Source organism: Bufo gargarizans, chromosome 1 (assembly GCF_014858855.1).
Source record: "Bufo gargarizans isolate SCDJY-AF-19 chromosome 1, ASM1485885v1, whole genome shotgun sequence".
NCBI classification, from domain to species: domain Eukaryota; kingdom Metazoa; phylum Chordata; class Amphibia; order Anura; family Bufonidae; genus Bufo; species Bufo gargarizans.
This window is the reverse complement of record NC_058080.1, coordinates 69,134,659-69,158,742: the sequence shown is the minus strand read 5'-3', so window position 1 is coordinate 69,158,742 and position 24,084 is coordinate 69,134,659. Positions and strand designations below refer to the sequence as shown.

The 24,084-nt window shown below is 43.0% G+C and overlaps 1 protein-coding gene across 1 annotated transcript in view; it reads right to left on the bottom strand.

The window, feature by feature from the left end:
• Positions 1–22,011, bottom strand: part of CRMP1 (collapsin response mediator protein 1) — a 122,506-nt gene extending 100,495 nt beyond the window's left edge. The window contains exon 1 of the mRNA XM_044282432.1: positions 21,643–22,011. Within this exon, the coding sequence (XP_044138367.1) occupies positions 21,643–22,011 (369 nt within the window). The remainder of the gene's footprint in view (positions 1–21,642) is intronic.
• Between the last annotated feature and the right edge of the window lie 2,073 nt (positions 22,012–24,084).

Below are 24,084 nucleotides of genomic sequence, written 5' to 3'. Positions count from 1 at the left end.
CAAACGGCGCACCTTTCACTCTATGCCCCGCTGTGTGGCCGTACAGTAGTTTACGGCCACATATTGGGTGTTTCTGTAAACGGCAGAGTCAGGGTAATAAAGATACAGTCTTGTTTGGCTGTTAACCCTTGCTTTGTTAGTGGAAAAAATGGGTTAAAATAAAAAATTTGACAAAAAAAAGAAATTCTCAAATTTCATCCCCATTTGCCAATAACTCTTGTGCAACACCACAGGGGTTAACAACGTATGTAAAATCAGTTTTGAATACCTTGAGGGGTGTAGTTTCTTAGATGGGGTCATTTTTGGGTGGTTTCTATTATGTAAGCCTCGCAAAGTGACTTCAGACCTGAACTGGTCCCTAAAAATGTCGTTTTTGTAAATTGCTGAAAAATTTCAAGATTTGCTTCTAAACTTCTAAGCCTTATAACATCCCCAAAAAATAAAATATCATTCCCAAAACAATTCAAACATAAAGTAGACATATGGGGAATGTAAAGTCATCACAATTTTTGGGGGTATTACTATGTATTACAGAAGTAGAGAAACTGAAACTTTGAAATTTGCAAATTTTTCCAAAAATTTGTTAAATTAGGTATTTTTTGGTGCAAAAAAAAATATTTTTTTGACTTCATTTCACCAGTGTCATGAAGTACAATATGTGACGAAAAAACAATCTCAGAACGGCCTGGATAAGTCAAAGCGTTTTAAAGTTATGAGCACTTAAAGTGACACTGGTCAGATTTGCAAAAAATGGCCTGGTCCTAAGGTGTAAAAAGGCTGTGTCCCTAAGGGGTTAATAATGACAGCGGGGCCCGTGCAGTGACTATTCTACTACACGGGCCCCGCTCACTGTATAATCATATCTCTCTAATAGTTAATTGTTGTATGCATGTAATCGCATAATGAGCGCTAATGAGCGCTGTGTATTACCGTACTTAAAACTAGCAGCGCTCGCCGTTCGGAGCAGAGAGGAGGCAGGAGGCAGGCCGGGAGGACGGGCACTTGCAACGTGAGTCATACGTCACGCGCCTGCGCCGCCTGCTTCATTCATAAGTGGGCGGTGCAGGCGCGTGACGTATGACTCACGCTGCAAGTGCCTCCTGGCCTGCCTCCTGCCTCCTCTCTGCTCCGAACGGCGAGCGCTGCTAGTTTTAAGTACGGTAATACACAGCGCTCATTAGCGCTCATTATGCGATTACATGCATACAACAATTAACTATTAGAGCGATATGATTATACAGTGAGCGGGGCCCGTGTAGTAGAATAGTCACTGCACGGGCCCCGCTGTCATTATTAATGCAGATGCCGCCCCCAGCCCCTCCTCCCTCACAGCTGATACACCCGCCGCGCGGCATCGCGGCGGGTGTATCATTGAAAACTGGGCAAAATCAGCTACATTCGCCGTATAAGATGCACTGCTATTTTCCCCCCACTTTTGGGGGGAAAAAAGTGCGTCTTATACGGCGAAAAATACGGTATATCTAATATATAAAGCTGAATGTATGTATGCATGTCCGCTAAAGGAATCCGCACCGTCGCATTTACAATCATGAAATTTGGCACACAGGTACATCAAGTGTCCGTGAAGGTTTTAGACCGGGTCTCAGCTCTCTAGGACATACCGTTCGTGAGATATTCCCCAAAAATATAAACCTGGTCACATGACCCTTATCAGCCAATTGAATCTCGCAGGCCCTAGTCTCCACATACACACAGTTTTACACCAGGTTTCCATAACAACCCAGTCATTTTTCTTCACTGCTGTAGGTCAGCTTTAAAGGGGCAGGGCGCTGTGGATGACACTATTGGGGGAGCGGAGTGCTGTAGAGGTCACAGTTCAGGGGGTAGGTAAGGTGGCCATTCAGGCCTCCCACAAAAGACAGACTTAAAAATCACACCCCAAGGTCCCTCTAAGCCACGCCCTCGATCTGGTCAGGCCACACCCACTCCACAGCCGACAGGGATTGAAAAAATGAAGGTAAAAATCAACTTCTGTCAACTTCAGGGGTGGGAGGGAGGGTGACTTTCTCCCTGCAGCTCACGCTCAGACAGCACAGTGCTGCTGTCTGAGAGTGAGCTGTTCAAAAGAACATCCCTGTGTCCATCCAGGACCTGTGCTTAAAACCGGACTTTAGCCACCCTAGGGGCACGCTGCTGTGGAGGTCACAGTTAAGGAGACGGTCCGCTATGGAGGTCAGTGTTAAGGGCTAGATTGCTGTAGAGGCTACTATTATGGGGACGGAGTGTTGTGGTAATCACTGTTAAGGAGATGGGGTACTGTGGAGGTCACTAATAAAGGGGCAGCCACTGTGGAGGTCACTGTTAAAGGGGCGGGCTGCTGTGGAGGTCACTGTTAAGGGGGTGAGATGCTGTGGAGGTCACTGTTAAAGGGGTGGGTTGCTGTGGAGGTCACTGTTAAGGGGGTGGGATGCTGTGGAGGTCACTGTTAAAGCGGCGGGCACTGTGGAGGTCTCTGTTAAGGGGGCATGGAAAGTGGGAGGTCACAGGTAAGGGGACAGTCCACTATGGAGGTCAGTGTTAAGGGGCGGGGTGCTGTAGAGGTCACTGTTAGGGGGCGGGGTGTTGTTGAGGTGACATTTTAAGGGAATGGAGCTCTGTGGAGGTCACTGTTAAGAGGGCGGATTATTGTGAAAATCACTGTCAACGAGACGGGGTACTGTGGAGGTCACTAATAAAAGGGCGGCCGCTGTTAAGGTCACTGTTAAAGGGGACAGCACTGTGGATACTACTGTTAAGGGGGAAGGCCACTGTGGAGGTCACTGTTAAAGGGGTGGGGTACTGTAGATGTCCCTGTTATAGTGGATACTGTCGATATCTTTTAACGACACACAAGCATTAAATTGAATAGATGAAATATACCTGTGCGAAGCCGGGTCCTTCTGCGAGTTGTATATAAATAAGTATTACTATTATCATTAGGTTACTATTTGACACTACATCAAATTGACAAAAAAAAGTCATTGCAATACTGTAACTACTTAGAAAAATTAGAAGAAATGAAAGTGAGACTGGAGTGGCTCTCAGATGTCAGCCGTTCTGGTCTCTGCAATCAAACAGGCACGCTCAGCATACCTGACCGTTCCTTATTGACCACCTGCATAAGATTTGCTTTTTGATGAGCTCCAGCATAGCTGTCAACCACTAAGTCATGCGAGGCACGGGATGCTAGTGCCTAGTGACCTCTTAAAGGGGTTTTCTGGGACTGACTGACCTGCCTCTGAACCTAGAAGTCTCCTCAGCCTCCTAACAGATCTATAATAATAGACTTGGTGGATTGTTAAATAATGCATACAGTTATTATACTGTATGAACACAGGCTGGTTGAGATGATGTCCGCTGCCTAGTCAGTCTACTGTGCCAGGTGCCAAAAAGTTGCAATGCCCTACTTTTTTTTGCAATTTTTTTTTAACTCAAATGTCTGGCGTGCACGGCCGGATAAATGCCCAAGGTGCTGTGGTTTCTCTATTGTTTACTTTGGCCCATACTGTACAACGCTACTTTTGTAGTGCTTGGTATTGCCACTTTGTCCCATTCACTTTGTAGACCATCAATCTTTAACCTCTTCAGGACATTGCAGACCTTCAGGACCTATTTTTATTCTGTTCACATAGCCATATGAGGGCATGTTTTTGCTGGATAAGTTGTGAAGGAGGTGGGGGAATAGGTACCCATCATACACAGAGGCCCACGGGGGACTCACCTGTACCCCTGTGGGCCAGTCCGAGCCTGTCCTTTACATTTCACCAACTTGAAAGCAAACTTCTTGATGGTGGAACAAGAGTTGGACAACCTCTTCAAACCCAAGAGGAAATAGAATCTCAAGCTTATATCAGCCATCAAGCACATGTTGGTCTTTCAAGAAGGTCCGCCTACAATGATTTTTTTAGTCTAGATTTAATCCTTGATATGCTCTCCAAGGTAGCTAACTTCAGCCTCATTCATACAGACCTCATCACAGCCAGGGAGAAAAAATAGCTCACCTTCTCCCTGGCTGTGACGCTCTCCGCTACGATTGGACCGCTCACAGCCAGGGAGAATGAGACGTCCTTTCAGAAACACGGCCGTCTCCTCCTCCCTATACCGATGCTATTATTGCACATCAGTCGTCAAAAGAGAACAGAGCGCATAGCGGGGGAAACAAAGCAGTGCATCTGAAAAAAAGAGCACTGACATATACTCATCATGCCCTACAGGTAGTGATATGGAAATGTCAGGACCAGTGATCGGTCCTCTTTAATGATGACTGGTGCATGCAGCAAAAAGCTAAAAACTGCTCTGAACTTATTGAATTTTTATTGAAAATAAAATTTATGTATAGCAGAGGAGTTGTCTGAATAAAAAAAAAATGGAGGTCATTCTAGCGGCTGCCATGATGTCATGTTTTGGGCTGCAGCGATGACTGCTGAGGCAAGTGATTGGCTGCAGCGGTCATGAGCGGTATACGGGCTATCACCACTGCAGTTGTGTAAACAAACCCAGCTTGAAGGTTTAGAGTCCCAATGCTGCAGTAGATAAGGAGGTTTAAACCAGTAATTCAAATTCCTTTTTTATTTTTTAGCAATTTTTAGCATTTTTTTTTATATCTACCAAAAATGCAACCTACATAAAGTGCAACTCGTTCGATGAAAAACAAAGATTTATACTGCTACGTCGAACATGAAAATAAAAAAGTTGTGACCACCAGAATGCAGAAAGGGAAGATTAAAAAATTGTTCTGGTCTTGAAGCCCAAAACTGAGCCAGTCCTTAAGGGGTCCCTTAGGGGTTAAAGGAGCAGTTCAGGTAAAACTCTGTTCTTTAGTGCAGGCCATTAGTTGGTGGAGATCAACACTGACATTCAAAAAATAGTACAGAGAGCCATGTACTGCACCTTAAGGACCTTTACCAACAGTCAGTAGAAGAGGGTCCAAATTGGTCTAAAATATCCAGTACATGACCAGTAGGACTAACTGAGAACACAGTAGAACAAAATATTTTTTAAATAGGTTTTTCTAGAAGAAAGACCATCAGGTGTTTTGTATGAACCCCTGAAAAACATTAAGAAAGCTATAAAAAAGTTAAAAAAAAGTAGTTGCCCCGTTAGGCTAGTTTCACACTTGCGGTAGATCCGGCAGGGGAACAGCCTGCTGGAGTTCACTGTGGGGATTCGGACGATTTCCAGCATGAGCACTGGGTTTTGGCTGGACAAAAACATAGTGAGTGCCGGGTTTTGGCCAGATCCTCTTATAGACAACGGGGGTCTGGCGGTGCCAGGTAGTATCCAGCTAGGCTGGATACAGCGAATTCTGGAAGGCTGTTCCTCTGCTGGAACAACCTGCTGGATAGCTTCACTGCAGGTATGAAAATAACCAGTTAACCAAATTCATTTGACAACTGGTAAGTTTCACTAGCCAGACCCAGGCATGATCACTGCCAGACCTGTTGGATCTAAACATCACTTAAACAGAACAGCTAGAAGGTCTCGAAAAGCAGATTCAAATACAGATGCCAAAGTCATTGAAAACTATACTGAAATAACAAAACACAAACACATTATATTTTAGTTGAAGACACCAGATCAATGTATCTTCAAAGTGGAGACATGCCAATGTCACCTGTGTTTCTCATGTTGACCCCCATTTTGGACTGGACTTGTTGAAGTTCCGCACTGGTGCTTTCCAGAGTTGGGGTCCCAGGTTTGAATCCAACCAAGGACATTTGTATGGAGATTGTATGTTCTCACTGTGTTTGCATGGGTTTCCTCTGAGTACTCTGGTTTCTTCCCAAAGTCCAAAGACATACTAATAGAAAACTTAGACTGAGAACTCCACTAGGGCCAGTGAGTGAAGATAACGTCTGTAAAGCACTGTAGAATTTGTCAGTGCTATATAAGTGAGCAAAATAAATAACACCTCACATTATTGATAAACCTTTTAGATACCAAAGACATCTATAAAGTCCCTGTTATCTTTTTGCATCAGAGTCTTGGCCAGGCCATACTGTGTGAAGATGTGTCACAGTAACCACAACTGGCCTTCCTGGATGGTCTTCATCCTCAAGGACTGTCTTCATCCACTTATACAGTACATAGTAATATTTTGGTCATTTTTTCTGCCTCAAGATTTTTAAGTCAAAACTAAGAATGGGTCTTTAAACACTAAAGCGATACTGTAGGTTCCACTCCTGGTTTTGGCTTGCAAATACTGATGCAAAGTCCAAACCAATTGTTGACCATGTGACTGTGGCCTAGTACAGACTTTTTTTTCCGCCTAAAGTAACTGATACTTCATTATAAATGTCTTGGGTTGCATTCCTTTCAAGGAATGGGAACTTCATCATGACTTTGAATTATTTTGTCTGAAATGTTACATCTTCTGTATAGAATCAATAACCCAAACAGTTGGAATCTAGGCCTAAATCATATCCATCATGTGACAAAGATGTTCCCATTTTCAGAATGTTGTGAAAGCCAAAGCTTATCAGCACCCATTCTTGGGGTAAAAGAAAAGTTTTGTAGCATACTGTTACTGTCAGCAAATAGTCTAAGTAATCTGCTGGTCTGAATCTGAAATAAAGTTGTCTGAGACTTTGATATTGATGGCCTATCCATAGCAACAGATAGGTGGGGGTTTGAAATCCGGACACCCCCCACCAATCAGCAAATAGAAGGCACCACTTCCTTGTGTACCAGACACAGCTCCATATATTCGTGTACCGGCTGTGCCTGTTACTGTAGCTTTTTGCAACTAAGTCCCATTTAAAAGAGTTGGAACAATATCAAAACATACAGTGGCATGCAAAAGTTTGGGCACCCCTGGTCAGAATTATTGTTACTGTGAACAGTTAAGCAAGTTGAAGATGAAATGGTCTCCAAAAGGCATAAAGTTAAAGCTGACACATTCCATTCGTAATTTAAGCAAAAACATTTTTTTTTTAATTTTCAGATTTTACATTTTCAAAATAACAAAAAAGTAAAAGGGCCCAAAGCAAAAGTTTGGGCACCCTGCATGGTTGGTACCTAGTAGCACCCCCTTTGGCAAGTATCACAGCTTGTAAACGCTTTTTGTAGCCAGCCAAGAGGCTTTCAATTCTTGTTTGAGAGATTTTCATCCATTTTTCCTAACAAAAGTCTTCCAGTTCTGTGAGACTGCTGGGTCATCTTGCATGCACTGCTCTTTTGAGGTCTCTACACAGATTTTTAATGATGTTCAAGTCAGGGGACTGTGAGGGCCATGGTAACACCTTGAGCTTGCGCCTTTTGACTTAGTCTATTGTGGATATTGAAGTGTGTTTAGGATCATTATCTATTTGTAGAAGCCATATCTTTTCAACTGCAGCTTTTTTACACTCGGTGTTATGCTTGCTTTCAGAATTTGCTGGAATTTCATTGAATCCATTCTTCCCTTACCTGTCAAATGTTCTCCATGCCATTGGTTGCAACACAACTACAAACCATGATAGATCCACCCCCATTGCTTAATGGTTGGAGAGGTGTTCTTTTGTCAATTGTGGCCAAAAAGTAAAATTTTAACCTCATCGGTCTACAGGACTTGTTTCCAAAATGCCTCAATCTTGTTTAGGCTACTTTCACTTCTGCGTTTTTGATAGATCCGTCATGGATCAGCAAAAACGCTTCAGTTATGATAATACAACCGGCTGCATCCATTCTGAATGGATCCGGTTGTATTATCCAGGACCATTGACTTACATTGTGTTTCATGCCGGATCCGTCTTGATCAGTATCCCATGATGCACTCAAAAACGTGTGCAGCATGGGAAAGCAACCAAATGGAACGGAATGCATTCTGGTGCACTCTGTTCCTTTCAGATTAGTTTTGTCCCCATTGACAATGAATGGGGAGAAAACTGAAGCGTTTTCCTCCGGTTTTGAGACCCTTTGATAGATCTCAATACCAGAAAAGAAACGCAGATGTGAAAGTAGCCTAGATGTTCTTTTACAAACTGCTGACGATGAATTTTGTGGTGAGGATGCAGGAGAGGTTTTCATCTAATGACTCTTCCATGAAGGCTATATTTGTTCAGGTGTCACTGAACAGTAGAACAATGTACCAGACTCCAGATTCTGCTAAATCTTCCTGAAGGTCTTTTGCAGTCAAGCAGAGGTTCTGATTTGCCTTACTATCAATTCTATGAGCAGTTGTCTCTGAATCCTCGAATGCAGACAGTGCTCCAGAGACTGCAGAAACGGGTGAGTCCCTCGCAATCACCCAGGGCTTCTTACAAAAAGCTTTCAAAAGAGCTCTAGCCCCGATCGCATCAGATCTAGCTGACATTAAGACGGATGTCCGCCATATTGGGGATAGGGTTGAAACACTGGAAAACTCTCATCAGGCCCTAGTGGCCTTTGATATAGCAGTTAAAGATAACCTAGCGGCACACTCAGCCCGCCTAAATGAATCCGTGCTCCTATTAGAGGACCAGGAGAACAGAAGCCGCAGGAAAAACGTCAGAATCCGCTGTATACCTGAGACCTCTGATAAAGAAGACTCTGCTGCAGTGGCGCAGGGATTATTCGCTGGGATTATTAGGAGGAGAAAGAGCAGACGTCATTATTATTGAAAGAGCTCATAAAGCCCTGCGCTCTAAACCACCACCCACTGAGCGACCCAGGGACATCATTTGTGGCCTCTTTTCATTCTGCGACACGGCAGACATATTAGCCAAAGTAAGAGAGCTTGGTGAAACCCAATTTGATGGCTCAAATGTGCAATTTTTTCAGGATTTAGCACCATCCACTCTGCAGAAAATGAGACTCCTAAAGCCTCTTACAGATAAGCTCAGAGCGGAGGGGATCCCATATAGGTGGCTATTCCCTTTTGGACTCCTCATGGTCCATGGCAACAAAAGACTGACTGTTAGGGCACAGGAAGATCTCCCATCTGTTTGGGACTCTCTTCGTATATCACCAATGGAAATTCCTTCATGGATGCCATTGTCCGAAGGCCATTCTCTCCCTCAGCTCCCACCAGCCCCCTCATGGGAAGTAGCCAAGAAGCTGAAATCGCCGAAAGTCCGGAGGAATCCACCAAGGGACATTGTATCCTGATTTCTTATTGTAATCCAAATGGGTTCCACCTCAGGTGCCGTTATTTTTCTGCTGTTCACCTTATTTTTCGGATATAATTTTTCAACTATACACTACGTGCAGAATTATTAGGCAAATGAGTATTTTGACCACATCATCCTCTTTATGCATGTTGTCTTACTCCAAGCTGTATAGGCTCGAAAGCCTACTACCAATTAAGCATATTAGGTGATGTGCATCTCTGTAATGAGAAGGGGTGTGGTCTAATGACATCAACACCCTATATCAGGTGTGCATAATTATTAGGCAACTTCCTTTCCTTTGGCAAAATGGGTCAAAAGAAGGACTTGACAGGCTCAGAAAAGTCAAAAATAGTGAGATATCTTGCAGAGGGATGCAGCACTCTTAAAATTGCAAAGCTTCTGAAGCGTGATCATCGAACAATCAAGCGTTTCATTCAAAATAGTCAACAGGGTCGCAAGAAGCGTGTGGAAAAACCAAGGCGCAAAATAACTGCCCATGAACTGAGAAAAGTCAAGCGTGCAGCTGCCAAGATGCCACTTGCCACCAGTTTGGCCATATTTCAGAGCTGCAACATCACTGGAGTGTCCAAAAGCACAAGGTGTGCAATACTCAGAGACATGGCCAAGGTAAGAAAGGCTGAAAGACGACCACCACTGAACAAGACACACAAGCTGAACGTCAAGACTGGGCCAAGAAATATCTCAAGACTGATTTTTTTAAGGTTTTATGGACTGAGGAAATGAGAGTGAGTCTTGATGGGCCAGATGGCTGGATTGGTAAAGGGCAGAGAGCTCTAGTCCGACTCAGACGCCAGCAAGGTGGAGGTGGAGTACTGGTTTGGGCTGGTATCATCAAAGATGAGCTTGTGGGGCCTTTTTGGGTTGAGGATGGAGTCAAGCTCAACTCCCAGTCCTACTGCCAGTTTCTGGAAGACACCTTCTTCAAGCAGTGGTACAGGAAGAAGTCTGCAAGGTAAGAAAAACATGATTTTCATGCAGGACAATGCTCCATCACACGCGTCCAAGTACTCCACAACGTGGCTGGCAAGAAAGGGTATAAAGGAAGAAAATCTAATGACATGGCCTCCTTGTTCACCTGATCTGAACCCCATTGAGAACCTGTGGTCCATCATCAAATGTGAGATTTACAAGGAGGGAAAACAGTACACCTCTCTGAACAGTGTCTGGGAGGCTGTGGTTGCTGCTGCACGCAATGTTGATGGTGAACAGATCAAAACACTGACAGAATCCATGGATGGCAGGCTTTTGAGTGTCCTTGCAAAGAAAGGTGGCTATATTGGTCACTGATTTGTTTTTGTTTTGTTTTTGAATGTCAGAAATGTATATTTGTGAATGTTGAGATGTTATATTGGTTTCACTGGTAAAAATAAATAATTGAAATGGGTATATATTTGTTTTTTGTTAAGTTGCCTAATAATTATGTACAGTAATAGTCACCTGCACACACAGATATCCCCCTAAAATAGCTAAAACTAAAAACAAACTAAAAACTACTTCCAAAAATATTCAGCTTTGATATTAATGAGTTTTTTGGGTTCATTGAGAACATGGTTGTTGTTCAATAATAAAATTAATCCTCAAAAATACAACTTGCCTAATAATTCTGCACTCCCTGTATATCCGTTATTACTCATGGATACATACACATAGGGAGATTTCTTTAATGCTTCATTTGCTGGGCTTTTAGGATGGGGGCCTGATCGATTAGGCTATTCATGAAACATCACCCCTCCCCCCTTATCTGCTCCGTTCGGAGCCCATACTTCCTAAGCCACACACTTTGTTCACATTACTATACAACACCACATTTTTGGGGTTTTATACTGTTACCTGTATTATTCATTGTTATTGGTTTGTTCGTGGGAATGAGGCCTAATGTATCTCATAATACCCATGTAACCTACTATGGCTAAGCTACATATTGGCTTTGCATCTTTGAATGTAAAAGGAGTTAACTCGCCAGTTAAGAGGAGTCGTGTTCTCCAAGTGTTGAGAAAGACCAAAGCTGACATCGTTCTGTTACAAGTAACGCATTTAAAAAAAGGCTGTATTCCCAATCTCTCTCACTCCCACTATCAGAAATGGTACCACGGGTGCCAAGATAGCTCGGCGTCTAGGGGTGTCAGCATTGGCCTTCATAACAATGTTCCCTTTTCATTGTCAGACAAGCTTATCGATCCAGAAGGGAGATATCTCTTGCTTAAAGGCCAAATTGACATCAAGGAACTTACTATATGTAACATCTACGCCCCTAATAATAACACTGTGAAATGGCTGAGAGAGACACTATGCATAATATCTCAATTTGCCTGAGGTCTTGTTATTTTGGGAGGAGACCTTAATCTTGCATTGAACCCTGTTGTAGATTCATCCTCTCAGAAATCAGCTACCTCCTACAAAGCCTTGAGGGGGATCCACCGTCAATTACAAGATCTTCACTTGTGTGATGTCTGGCGCACCCTCAATGCAAACGTCAGAGATTACACCTTCTATTCCAATGCCCACAAATCTTACCAAAGATTGGACTACTTTTTAATTATCAGTGGATGTCTCCCTCTGGTGGTGAAAACTGACATACACTGTATCACAATATCGGACCATGCTCCCGCTACATTTATTCTACAATTTCCTGAGTTACCTGAAAGGATGTGGACGTGGAAACTCAATCCCACTCTCTTAGACTCCTCTGATACGGTACAAGCATTTTCTGAGAAACGACATAGGTATTTCGCAGAAAATGTGTCCCCTCAAAAGTAATCTATATGGGAAGCCCAAAAAGCTGTGATCAGGGGCGAGTTCATAGCATTATGTTCCTTTTTTAAGAAACAACGCTCATCTCAAATTACTTCACTCCTCCAAAATATAGCCAAATTGGAGAAAACACACAAAAGATCTTTGGCGCTGCGAGACCACAGAGAACTAACTAAATTACGCAACTCCCTTAAGGATTTACTGAATATTAGAGCAGCTAAAGCTTATATGCGGGTAAAACATAAACACTACGCACATGGCGAAAAAGGGAATAAGATTTTGTCTACCCTTATAAAGAAAAGAATGGAACAAACCCACATAAAAACTATCAAAACGCTGAACGGCGATGTACTAACCGACACGTCAGATATTGCTTCCGCTTTCTCCGCGTATTATCACTCCCTATATAATTTGAGGAATCTCAGGAAGACCTCACAAAAAGATCCTCACTTATTAAAAAATTCCTAGACTCCTTACAGCTCCCCTCCTTAAGTGATGAAGACACTGAAGACCTCATAGCTAGTGTTGAGAGCGAATATTCGAATATCGATTTTTTTTTGCGAATATCGGCACTTCGCTAATTCGCGAATATTTCGAATATAGTTCTATAAAACTTAGCTATTTCGAATATTCCTATTTTTTTTTATTGTTATATTTTTTTCTTTCCCACAAAAGTAGTTCTTACCTGTCCTTAGGATTCCTGGCTTCCTGGCTGCTCCAGTCAGAGCCCGTTGCCGCTTCTGCTGACTTCCGTGCTCATGTAGCGTCCCCATCACCATGGGAACGCCTCCATACTAGAATGTACTGTCGGATTTGAGAATTACGTTGAAATCGCAATGCGAATAATATAACTTGAAGTAATCGCATTGTGATTTCAACTTAGCACTGCTATATTCCATATTCGTGAATCGTTAATTCTAGCCTAGAATTAACGAAGTTAACGAACGAATATGGAATATAGCAGTGCTAAGTTGAAATCACAATGCGATTAATATAACTTGAATTAATCGCATTGCGATTTCAACTTAGACCTGGTTTACTATGGTTGGCTTGGTAGAATTAGCGAAGATGACGAATATGACGAATGTATTCGTCATATTCCTCAAAACGAAGTTAACAAAATATTCTCCATCTTCGTTTGAGCTCCATATTCGTCAACTTCGCAAATACTAGCAATCAAATAGGAAAGTTGACTAGTAGACACAGCTAAGTTTTTAATTCGCTATGCGATAATATTACTTAGCTTTTTTTTTAAATAAATAGAATAATTATAATACTTGATTATTATAATGATTCGATTTATAAAAAAAAAAGCAAAGTAATATTATCGCATAGTGAATTAAAAACTTAGCTGTATCTGCTAGTCAACTTTCCTATTTGATTGCTAGTATTTGCGAAGTTGACGAATATGGAGCTAAAACGAAGATGGAGAATACTTCGTTATCTTCGTTTTGAGGAATATCACGAATACATTCGTCATATTCGCTAATTCTAGATATCAAACTAATAGGAAAGTTACCTTAAGTTAAAATCACAATACGCGTTTATTTAAATCGCATATTAATCGCGATAGCTAGAATAATGATGAATATTCGATTTCGACGAATATGAGACGAATATTCAAGCGAATATTCACGAATTTCGTCGAAATCGAATATGGCACCTCCCGCTCATCACTACTCATAGCCCCAATTCATTTAGATGAAATTAAATCAGCGCTGTATTCCACACCCTCTGGTAAGAGCCCTGACCCAGACGGTTTGCCTATCTCATATTATAAAAAGATTTTTCCTCGTATTGGGCCCTCGCATTGAACTATATTTCAATGCACTCTGGGAAGGATCACCCCCTGCTAAACAATCATTAGAAGCACACATGTAGTTGTACTGCTTAAACCGGGTGAAGACCCTGAAGCAACAACCAGCTACAGGCCTATATCACTTTTAAATACAGATATCAAACTTTGGGCCAAAGCATTGGCATCGCATATCGCCCCACTGCTTCAAAAAATAATCTCTCCAGAACAAACAGGCTTTGTTAAAGGAAGGGAAGGTAGAGACAGTACCTTCAGGGTTATACAGGCCATAGAATATGCCAATCGTACTGAAACAGGTCTAATGCTCCTTAGCACAGATGCCGAAAAGGCGTTTGATAGGGTTGACTGGAGGTTCATGGAACTGACACTGCAAAAATTTGGCTTCCCAATTCTGTTTCCCAATTCAGAGCAGTTATGTCCTTATATTCTTCTCCTTACGCCAGGGTCCGAGTAAATGGTATCCTCTCTCCTACTTTCAACATCCACAATGGTACAAGACAGAGATGCCCCTATCTCCTTCCCTTTTTAGTCTATGTCTAGAGACTGTAACTCAAGCCATTAGGCAAGATACTGCTATTCAAGGGCTGACTATCGGGAACTTTACTCATACGGTTGCTGCCTTTGCAGACGATATGCTACTCTTCCTTACGGATCCGGTCAGTGCATTCCCCGCCCTTCTGAATCTATTTGACAGGTTCGTCTCAATGTCGAACTTCAAGATTAATTTCCCAAAATGTTCGTCGCTAGGTATCAAAATAACACATACTATAAAGACATTTCTTTCACAGACATACCCCTTTCAATTTGCCCTCACGCACATGTCCTACCTAGGAATTAACATAGCTCCCAATACAGAGACCTTGTTCCAGCTAAACTATCCCCCTCTATTAAAAGAGATTACACAACAACTAAACAATTTAGATATCCCGCTCTTGTCTTGGATAGGGCGCAAAAACATATTAAAAACCTTCATCACCCCAAAACTACTATATATTATGAAAACTGCCCCGATACATGTCCCATCTAGCTTCTTGGCCTGAATCAAGAAACTCTATTCAGCATATGTTTGGAAAAACCCCTGGCAATCCCCAACCGGGCTTGGCAATTCACCCCCTATTCAAAGGGGTGTCATACACATGGCAAAACCAAGCTTCCCCTTTACAACTACTCGATTCCCCTTCTCTCACTACTGCCAAATTACTTCCTCACCTACTGCGGTTTGATTATAGAGATGACTTAGGGATTTGGTCCACAATAAGCAACATCCTAATTAAGGATTTGCTAGCGGGTAACTTAATCCCCCCCCCCCCCCCCCCCCCCGGAAACGATTAAGGATACTTATTGCACTAAATCATGGTTCGAAAGCCACTATAGACATTTTTTCCATAAGGTATACACTAGCTACCTAGAGGCCCAGAGGCCAAGTGGGTCTCAATCCTGGTATGAGGCATTGTTAGAGTCTTCAACCCAACGCAAAGGACTCATTTCCTTGCTCTACAAAAAGATCTTAGAAAACTATGCCACAATTAAGCCCATCTTCCTCAAACAGTGGGAGAAGGACTTGGGTATATCCTTTTCAGATTTAAAATCTAAACAGATCCTTCAAAACTCTTATGGCATCTCAAAATGTATAAGAATTCAAGAGAATTCATACAAAATAGTGACCAGATGGTATCGTACACCAGATATAATCCATAAAATAAATACATCCGTTCCTGCGGACTGCTGGAGATGTCACGGAGCCCAAAGTTCCATGCTCCACATATGGTGGGAATGTCCATGTATCTCTATATTTTGGAGGAAGGTTACAACAGCAATTAATCAGATATGCTCCTCGTCCATTAGCCTCACCCCATCTCTAGTCTTGAAGAGTAGAAATGGAACGAGGGGCACTCAATAACTAGAGGCGTATGGACATTAATACAAACGAGCAGCTCGTTTGTATTGATGTCTATATGCCTCTAGTTATTGAGTGCCCCTCGTTCCATTTCTACTCTTCATATACTCTTCATATACAGTTTTCTTCGGTATTGTGGGATACCGAGAGGTGTGCACCAGTCCATATTCTAAGACAGTAGGAGAAGCCACTGAATATTTACTTAACAAGCCTAAGCACGATTGCCCACTTAAAAAATTACACCGATGCTCATAATGGCAGCCAAGTTATTAATATCCAAATTCTGGCTCAGTGAACAAACTCCCTCGATAAACGACTAGGTTGGGAAAACGCTGGAAATTTATAGAATGGAAGAACTTAGTAGTTGGTTAACCTTATCTCATGATAAATTCCTATCTGTGTGGTCACTTTGGTTGAAGTGGTACTCGTCTTACTCACACTGATTTCGTACTTGTCTGGCAGATAAGACTCAACATCAAACTCACTCTTAACCTTACATTACTTTGCATACAGGGTCACTCCAGTGATCATTGGCGGAATATGCTACATGGTCTCATAGGATCCAAGTACATTCTCTTTACTTGTATGCTTTGTATCCATGCCTCACTTTCACGTGACATTGTTCTTTGTTATTCAATGTTTCACTACGTTTCTCATATATGATTATATGTTCATGCTTGTCATTATGAATATACTGCTTAAATAAAGATTTATTTAAAATAAAAACGGGCATTTCTTTATTACATTTCAAATTGAGGAAATGGCAACCTGAAACTACCTCAAAAGATGGAAGCTGAAGCTTTTACCATGGCCCTTACAGTCCCTTAAAATTTGTGGATAGACCCCAGGAATCTCTCAGAACTGGAAAACTTTTGCAAGGAAGAATGGATGAAAATCTATCAAAGAAGAATTGACTCTTGGCTGGATGTAAAAGCATTTACAAGCCGTGACACTTGCCAAAGGGGTTGCTACTAAATGCTAACCACGCAGGGTATCCAAACTTTTGCTTCGGGCCCTTTTCCTGTTTTGAAAATGTTTAAGACAAAATGGGGACAAAACTGAATTGAACAGAACGGAGTCCACCAGAATGGGTTTCATTTAATTTCGTTGTGTTCCCACAACGCCACAAAAGCTCTGCAAGCAGTGTTTTTGAGTGTGTCATGGGATACTGAGCAAGAAGGATCGGGCATGAAACACAATGTAAATCATTGGTGCCGGATCCATTTTTTCGGACACAAAAAAAAAAACTGATCTGGCGCCCATTGACTTACAATGGATTTAGTGCTGGATCCGTCTTGTTCATTTGGGAGATAATACGTTCTGAATGAAAGCAGATGATTGTATTATATACAGTACCAGATTCCTGACGGATCCAGCAAAAACGCAGATGTGAAAGTAGCTTTAACTGTTCACAGTAAAGGTAATTTTCACCAGGGGTGCCAAACTTTTGCACGCCACTGCATCACTTATCCACGGAATGGTTGATAAGTGTCTAATCACTCGACATCCCACCACTGGGACCCTGCTGATTTCAAGATCCCATGTTTGAAAGAGTGATGGTCAAGTATGAGCACTGCTGCTCCAGCCAAACACTATGGCACTGTTGGAGATAGGCAACAAATTTTAGCACAAAGCCATTAAAATATACCGAACAATATTGAGCCGCAAGAGCTATAAATGTGTATTAATTATAAACCAGGCACTAGAACCAATTATTTATCTACAGTTCCAGTAAGTGCTACATGGCCATGGTGTTAGCCAATATTCAATAAATTTTGCACATAAAGGATCAAAGTATGCACGTTTGTCAACTGATTGCTGGGCACCTTACCAGGAGGCGATGATCAGTAGAGAGCAATCATTAGACCTTCTCATCTGCCCATGCAAAGGCCTTTAAAAAGGTTTTGCAAGATTTCTTTTTTTTTTACTGATGATCTATCCTAGGTCATCAGTATCTGATTGGTGGGGATAAGACACCCAGGACCCCTGCCGATCAGCTGTTTTGAGATGGCAGCGGCATTCCTGTGAGCACTGCTGCCTTCTAGCAGCTTACCAAGCACAGCGCCATACAATTATCACGACCGGCGTGCCGATCACATACGTGACGCAAAGGGAGGGAAAAGGAAGGCCCTGTCCAAGGGAGAGGGAAAGATGGTGACCCCTAACTCACCTTGAGGCTGGCACCTGACTGCCCTGACGTCCCTAGACGGGTTTCTCACCCGTACGCCGATCACGTGCCTAAACCCTGGCTTTCCCTAAGATGAGCCCTACGTAGTGAATAGGGCGGTGGGAACACTAGTCCGCACCACTAACACTAAAGGGAAACACTAGGGAGAAGACAGACAATACTGACAAAACATATAGTCCCAGGTGGGCGACAACAAACAACCAACAGGGATCCGAAGGGTAATGCTCTGGTACGACAACCAGAAATAACAGCAACTCAGCTCCAGTGGGTCAGTATAGAAGTCCAGGCAGGAAGCTCTATATCTGGCAACCAGAGAAGTGGGAGAGAGGAATATAAGGAGGTTGGGAGTGCCGGACAAGAAGCTACGGGTCCCTGAGTGAGACAAAAAGGATTGCAAGGCAAACACAGAAAGCTACCATTAAGTAACAGTGCGATCTTTAGACATAGAGCGCGCAGCCACCCGCTGCGACTTCCTGACCCCGGGTATAACGGAGTCAGACGTGGCTCTTGACACCCTTGTGACAACAGTATAGAGGCTGTGCTTGTTGTTGCAGCTCAGCCCACTTAACTTGAAGGCCACATGATCGTTGAACGCGACGTCACTGGCCTAGAAAAGCGAAGAGAAGGACGCAGCGCTCACAGGAGAGCCACTGCCTTCTGAAACAGCTGATCGGCGGGGGTCCCAGCTGTCAGACCCCTAACAATCAGATACTGATGACCTATCTCGGAAAACCCCTTTAAGGAGCCACATGTAGACTTATGTGTTTGGGTAATATTGATTTTGGTTCTAATCTCACTAGCATCATGAATTCTGTTTATAATGGAGCCATGTTAGCTCTGCTAGTTCAGTGTTCAGACAGATTCCAGCAAGGCGTTGGGGTTGCAACAGTACCCTCAAAGGCAAGTGCGAACAGAGCCCTACATACATTTGTGTAACTCATATCAGCAGCTCCTTTACAATCTTTGTATTCAAGATTTAGTAATTTTTTAACTAGTTATAGACACAAACATCTGTCAATTTCACATTGGTCGAATAGGTTTTGCAATGAAAAATTGTTCCAAGCAAAAATTTATGCAGTTTGAATATTTTTATAAATCCTTGGAAAACTGGATTTAAAAACTCAATAGCAATAGTGAGACAGAATAAAAACGTATTCACGCAAGCACTGGAGACATCTACTGTATGATCTGCGTACAAAAGTAATGGGGAGAGGAGTATGGTCAATGCTTACTTTATAGATGGTCCTTACAGAACACCCTACATTCACAGCTGTGCTCTTCAACATTAAGCGATAATCCACTCAAGAAAACCCTTCAAGGGATACGAAATGTGTCTGGTTTTATGAATGGGTTCTTTGATTGTTAGGAAATGCCTTTATTAGCTTCTGGTCTAAAAGTACTCAGTCTGCTTCTGCACTGGAACTACAATTTGTCTCAAAGTCGTCCTCAAGCCAAGATCTCAGAGATCACATTGTATGGTTGGAGCCAGACTATAGACTCGCTGCATAAACATGTAAGTACACACAACCTTACAATACTGTCCCTGAGAACTGAGCTTCAGGATTACATGGAGAGAAACAGATAATGGGAATTTCAATAGAATCACAGTAAGCACTGACTACTAAAGACACATGAAATTAAAGTGTAATTCCAGTTTTGAAGAACCTATGATACAGGACAAGACAGAAGTGTTTGTCAATTGGGTCCACTAGGGTTGTCAAATCCTTTTTAGGCTTAGCCTAAAACTTACAGACAGCAACATTTCTTGTGGACAAATTGGAGAACCAAAATTGAGTCATACATAAAATAATCTACTCAGGCCCCCTGATAGAAAAATCATGGCTCTATCTAGGCCCACAGGGGAACAGGTGAATCCCCCAGTGGTCCCCTGAGCAAGCTGGGCTCCTAGTCCCCTATCCCCTGCACATGTGGCACATGGCAAAGTAGTCTGAGTGCACTATATGTGGATAGGCAGTGTACAGCATCTTAACAAGCCTATGTTCATCTAAATAACTGGGTAGATTATTTTAAAAAGTACCTAGTTATTAGATGCAATCGGGTGGTGGAGATGACTTCTAGGTAAGGAGTCAGGCTAGCCAAGGACCTGCCCTCTTGAAGTAATCATCTCGTAGCACCTCGCTGCTACCACTGTGTGAGCAGGTAGTATTCGCGAGTAGCTTTACAGTGGGCCCCCAGAATTAATTTTACTGGTGGACCCTCAGTACCCCAGTCCGACTCTGGCTGTATCTATTTTTATTACAGACTGTAGACAAAAAAGTGCCCTATTTTTACAGACTTGGATTCCCATCATTTTCTAGACAGAAAGTGCCCTTCCATGTGGGCTCGCTCCTGTAGGTCTCCAAGATGGTCCATAGACTGTAATGCATTATTTTGGTTAGTTGCCCAAGAATAGCCAGAAGAGGCCAAAAAAGTGAGTTCCCTAGCGCCTCCAGCAAGGACAACTTCTAACATACCAAAAAATAATATGTCACAAGTGGCATCCTGACTGTCTTGATTTTTTTTAAATGTGACTAAGAAGTTTCTAAGGAGTCATAGGACAGAACTCTCTAATTCTATGTTCTAAAAAGATGCCCAGATCTAAAAACAACCTAAACATACGGTAGTTACCAGATAGAAAAAGTTAATAACCATACTCTATGAAAGCTGTGTAGTCATACAACCCTCAACATCTAATCACTTTGATCGACAACAGTCTTCTTGAAGGCATCTAAACTACTTGGTATGGGGTACCATTTCTACCAAATTTTCAATTAATCTAAAGCCAAGGCCACACATTAATGCGCAATTTCTACCAGCAAGCATCAACAATGCACCAGCAGCAGGTACCGCAGTAGTGTGAGAACCGGCTAATTGGTGGCCCAGGGTACAATACAATGACTCGTCTATAAGCTGACACTGATAAAAATCGCCCATGTAGCCCCAGAGGCTAGAATTTTCCAATAAACTTTATAAAGACCCCCCCCCCCCAAAAAAAAAGCATAAAAGAGCTTTTAGAAGGTAGTAAGTGGTTAAGTCAACCAACACTGCACTCCTCCCAGTCCAGCCTGGTTTCCCTATGAATGTCGCCCTGTTACAAACTGAAATACCGTCAGCCAGACTTAAATTGGCAAGCTGGAGGACATTAAAATGCAAAGAAGTGAATGTGGTGGGACAGAAGGCAGGCTCAGGTCTGGAGGCCTCCCAGATTCAGCACCTCTTCTCTTTGTTACACTACGGCAAACTACCCGAGCACCCTTACTCCTCCAGTATGCAATGGACTATTACTCATTGGAAATATAGCATAGGTGGCTTGATAGACGTGAGGATTAAAAGCCTGCTTAAATATTGACTGAAACGCTCCACACTCTCAATGAACATCTAATGCCAACGCTGTAGCATGCAAGGTACTGCAGTAAATCCAATGTATCATTCCCATGCTAGACTACAGTACACCGGGCCCAGGCCGATAATTAAAGGTGGCATTATAATCATGAATTGCATAGTCATGTCTGTTCAGTATAAGTTATTCTGCTACATATTAATACAGTTACGTCTGTAGATACAATATATATATATTTATAGAACATATATAATACATAATATACAGTATTTAACGCCTATATCTAATAACTCAATAGCAATTCATTATGACCTTGAAAAGCCAAGCCGCACAGATTGCTAGCTCTTTGGCACAGACATCCACTGAATTGGATGATGCATCTGGATTTTTAGAAGCATAAGCCACAGATTGCTGCTGGAAGCAAAAGGGTTAATCTTGCAAGAACATCAGATGATGGACCTCAAGCCCATGCAGTAGCCCCCCCCCCCCCCTGAGGTCAATGTGCTGGTCCCCAGTGCTGCTGGTGCAGACCCCCGGCCTCTCCCTCCCATCACACTGTACCTTGCCATTGTCCTGCCCCTGCAGCAGCTCCTTCCCACCGGAATACTTGATCTCAATGCCTGGGGTCCTGTCTTCCCTTTCTCCAGGAGAGCTGATGACAGATCCAGAGATCTCGCTCACATCACTGGCTGTCTCACTGAAATTGTCCCCATCCAAATCCGCCCTGCTGCTGCTCCTTGGGGTTCTGGTCCCCTTCTTGCCCACACTGTAGGCATCAAAATCTATAGTCTTGTTCTCATAAGCCCCTTCTACAGAAGCAAACATGCCCCCATACTTCACCCTGGGGGTCTGGGCAGTGGTCCCTGGTCTGGCCAGATAGACAGGGAGATCATCTTCTTTATTCCAGTTCCTTTTCCTCTCTGATGCCATGCTGCACCCCTAATGCCCTCCTCTCACTGGATGGATGATGTGCTCCTGCTTCTGCTGATGCTGATCATATAAAATGCAGCAGTGCGGTGTCTGGATGGAAAGACACAAGGACCCTATTGTTACCAGCAGCAGCAGCAGCAGCAGATGAGGGGAGGCAATGTGCAATCAATGGAGGCAACAATCCTGGAGGCAGAGGCAGGGTCTGCACATGGAAGGGAGCAGACAGCAGGCTCTGGGCTCTGCTGGTGGAAAGGGCTGGTGCCGGCTAGGAAAAGACAGCATAGGCAGGCAATCACTAGTCAAGGCACTGCCTTGCAGTAGGGGGACACCTCTAGGAAGCAGCCTCATTCAGGAGAACCACTCATGGGAGATGGATGTGACCCTCCTCTTCCTGAAGGACTGGCTAGCAGCTGGAGATAGGCTGGAGCCACACACAGGAATAGATTAGACAGACAGATATAGTACCTGCAACATTAAGGCTACTTTCACACTAGCGTTTTTGTTTTCCGGTATTGAGTTCCATCCTAGGGGCTCCATACCGGAAAAATACTGATCAGTTTTATCCTAATGCATTCTGAATGGAGAGCAATCTGTTTAGTATGCATCAGGATGCATCAGTTCAGTCCCTCTTACGTTTTTTGGCCGGAGAAAATACTGCAGCATGCTGCAGTTTTCTCTCCGGCCAAAAATCCTGGACACTTGCCGGCATTAATTTCCATTGAAATGCATTAATGCCGGATCCGGTCCCAAGTGCGCACGCTCAGACCTTTAAAAATGAGAAAAAATATATATCACATCCGTTTTTCAGGATGACAACCAGAAAGACGGATCCGGTATTGCAACACATTTGTGAGACAGATCCGCATCCGGATCCGTCTGACAAATGCCATCCGTTTGCGTACAGATTGCCGGATCCCAGCAGGCAGTTCTGGCGACGGAACTGCCTGCCGGAATCCTCTGCCGCAAGTGTGAAAGTATACTAAAGGTGTTTTCGAAGACAATACTGATGAGCTATCCTCAGTATAGGTCATCAGTATCTGATCAGTGGGGGTCCGACACCTGGGACCTCTGCCGATCAGCTGTTTGAGAAAGCACCGACGCTCACAGTAGCGCCTTGGACATACAATGTACAGAGCTGTCCTTGGCAAGCTGCGAGAAGGTTGCGGTGCTCAGGAGCGGCGGTCCCTTCTCAAACAGCTGAACGTCGGGAGTCCCGTGAGTCGGACCCCCAACGATCAGAATTTTCGTCTGTTCCATTTTTTTTAGGCCCATATGCAGAACCATTCATTTCAATGGGGACGCAAAACAACGGAAATTACTCCGTGTGCATTCCGTATCCATATGTCCGAAAGTCTGTTCCGCAAAAAAATAGATGTCCTATTCTTGTCCGTTTTGCGGACAAAGATAAGCATTGTTACAGTGGATCCGCAAAAAAACGGATGTAATCATCCATTTTTTTGGCGGACCAGAAAAAAATAAATATATATACGAACTTTAGCTGAATCTCTGGGGAATTTAGTTCATAAAGAGACATAAAGTACAGAGAGGACGGACAGGACAGACTGTGGTAATGTGTTGCTATGGTCATGGACACTGTAACAAGAGCTGCTGCTCATTATCCACACCTCACCCTCCTCTCATGTCTCCTCATCATCTCCATTCCCACAGAGATTCACCTGTATTCAGGATCATGATTCCTGACAAGCAGAGCAGAGAGGAGGATGAGGCAGCTCTATGGCTCATTGTGGTGAAGTAACTTGTCCTCCTGTCTGATTAGGACAGGTTTTGTGTGTACTGATAGAACGGCGGCCATTTTATTTCTCCTAATGATTGCTCCCTAGACAAAACAAGCCATTCTAAGTAATGAAAGATATTTGTGAATATATTTATAATAAAATAATATTTAAGTATTTTCATTTTTTTTTATTCCTGGAGAACCCCTTTAAGGCGAGTGTGAAAATAGCAGCAGTCACTGCCTATCCAGTGTATGTGACATAGATGTCTGCGATTAGACAAGCCATGTATGTAAATAGCTCTGAATGATTGAGTGTATGTCTGGTGGAAATAATAAAA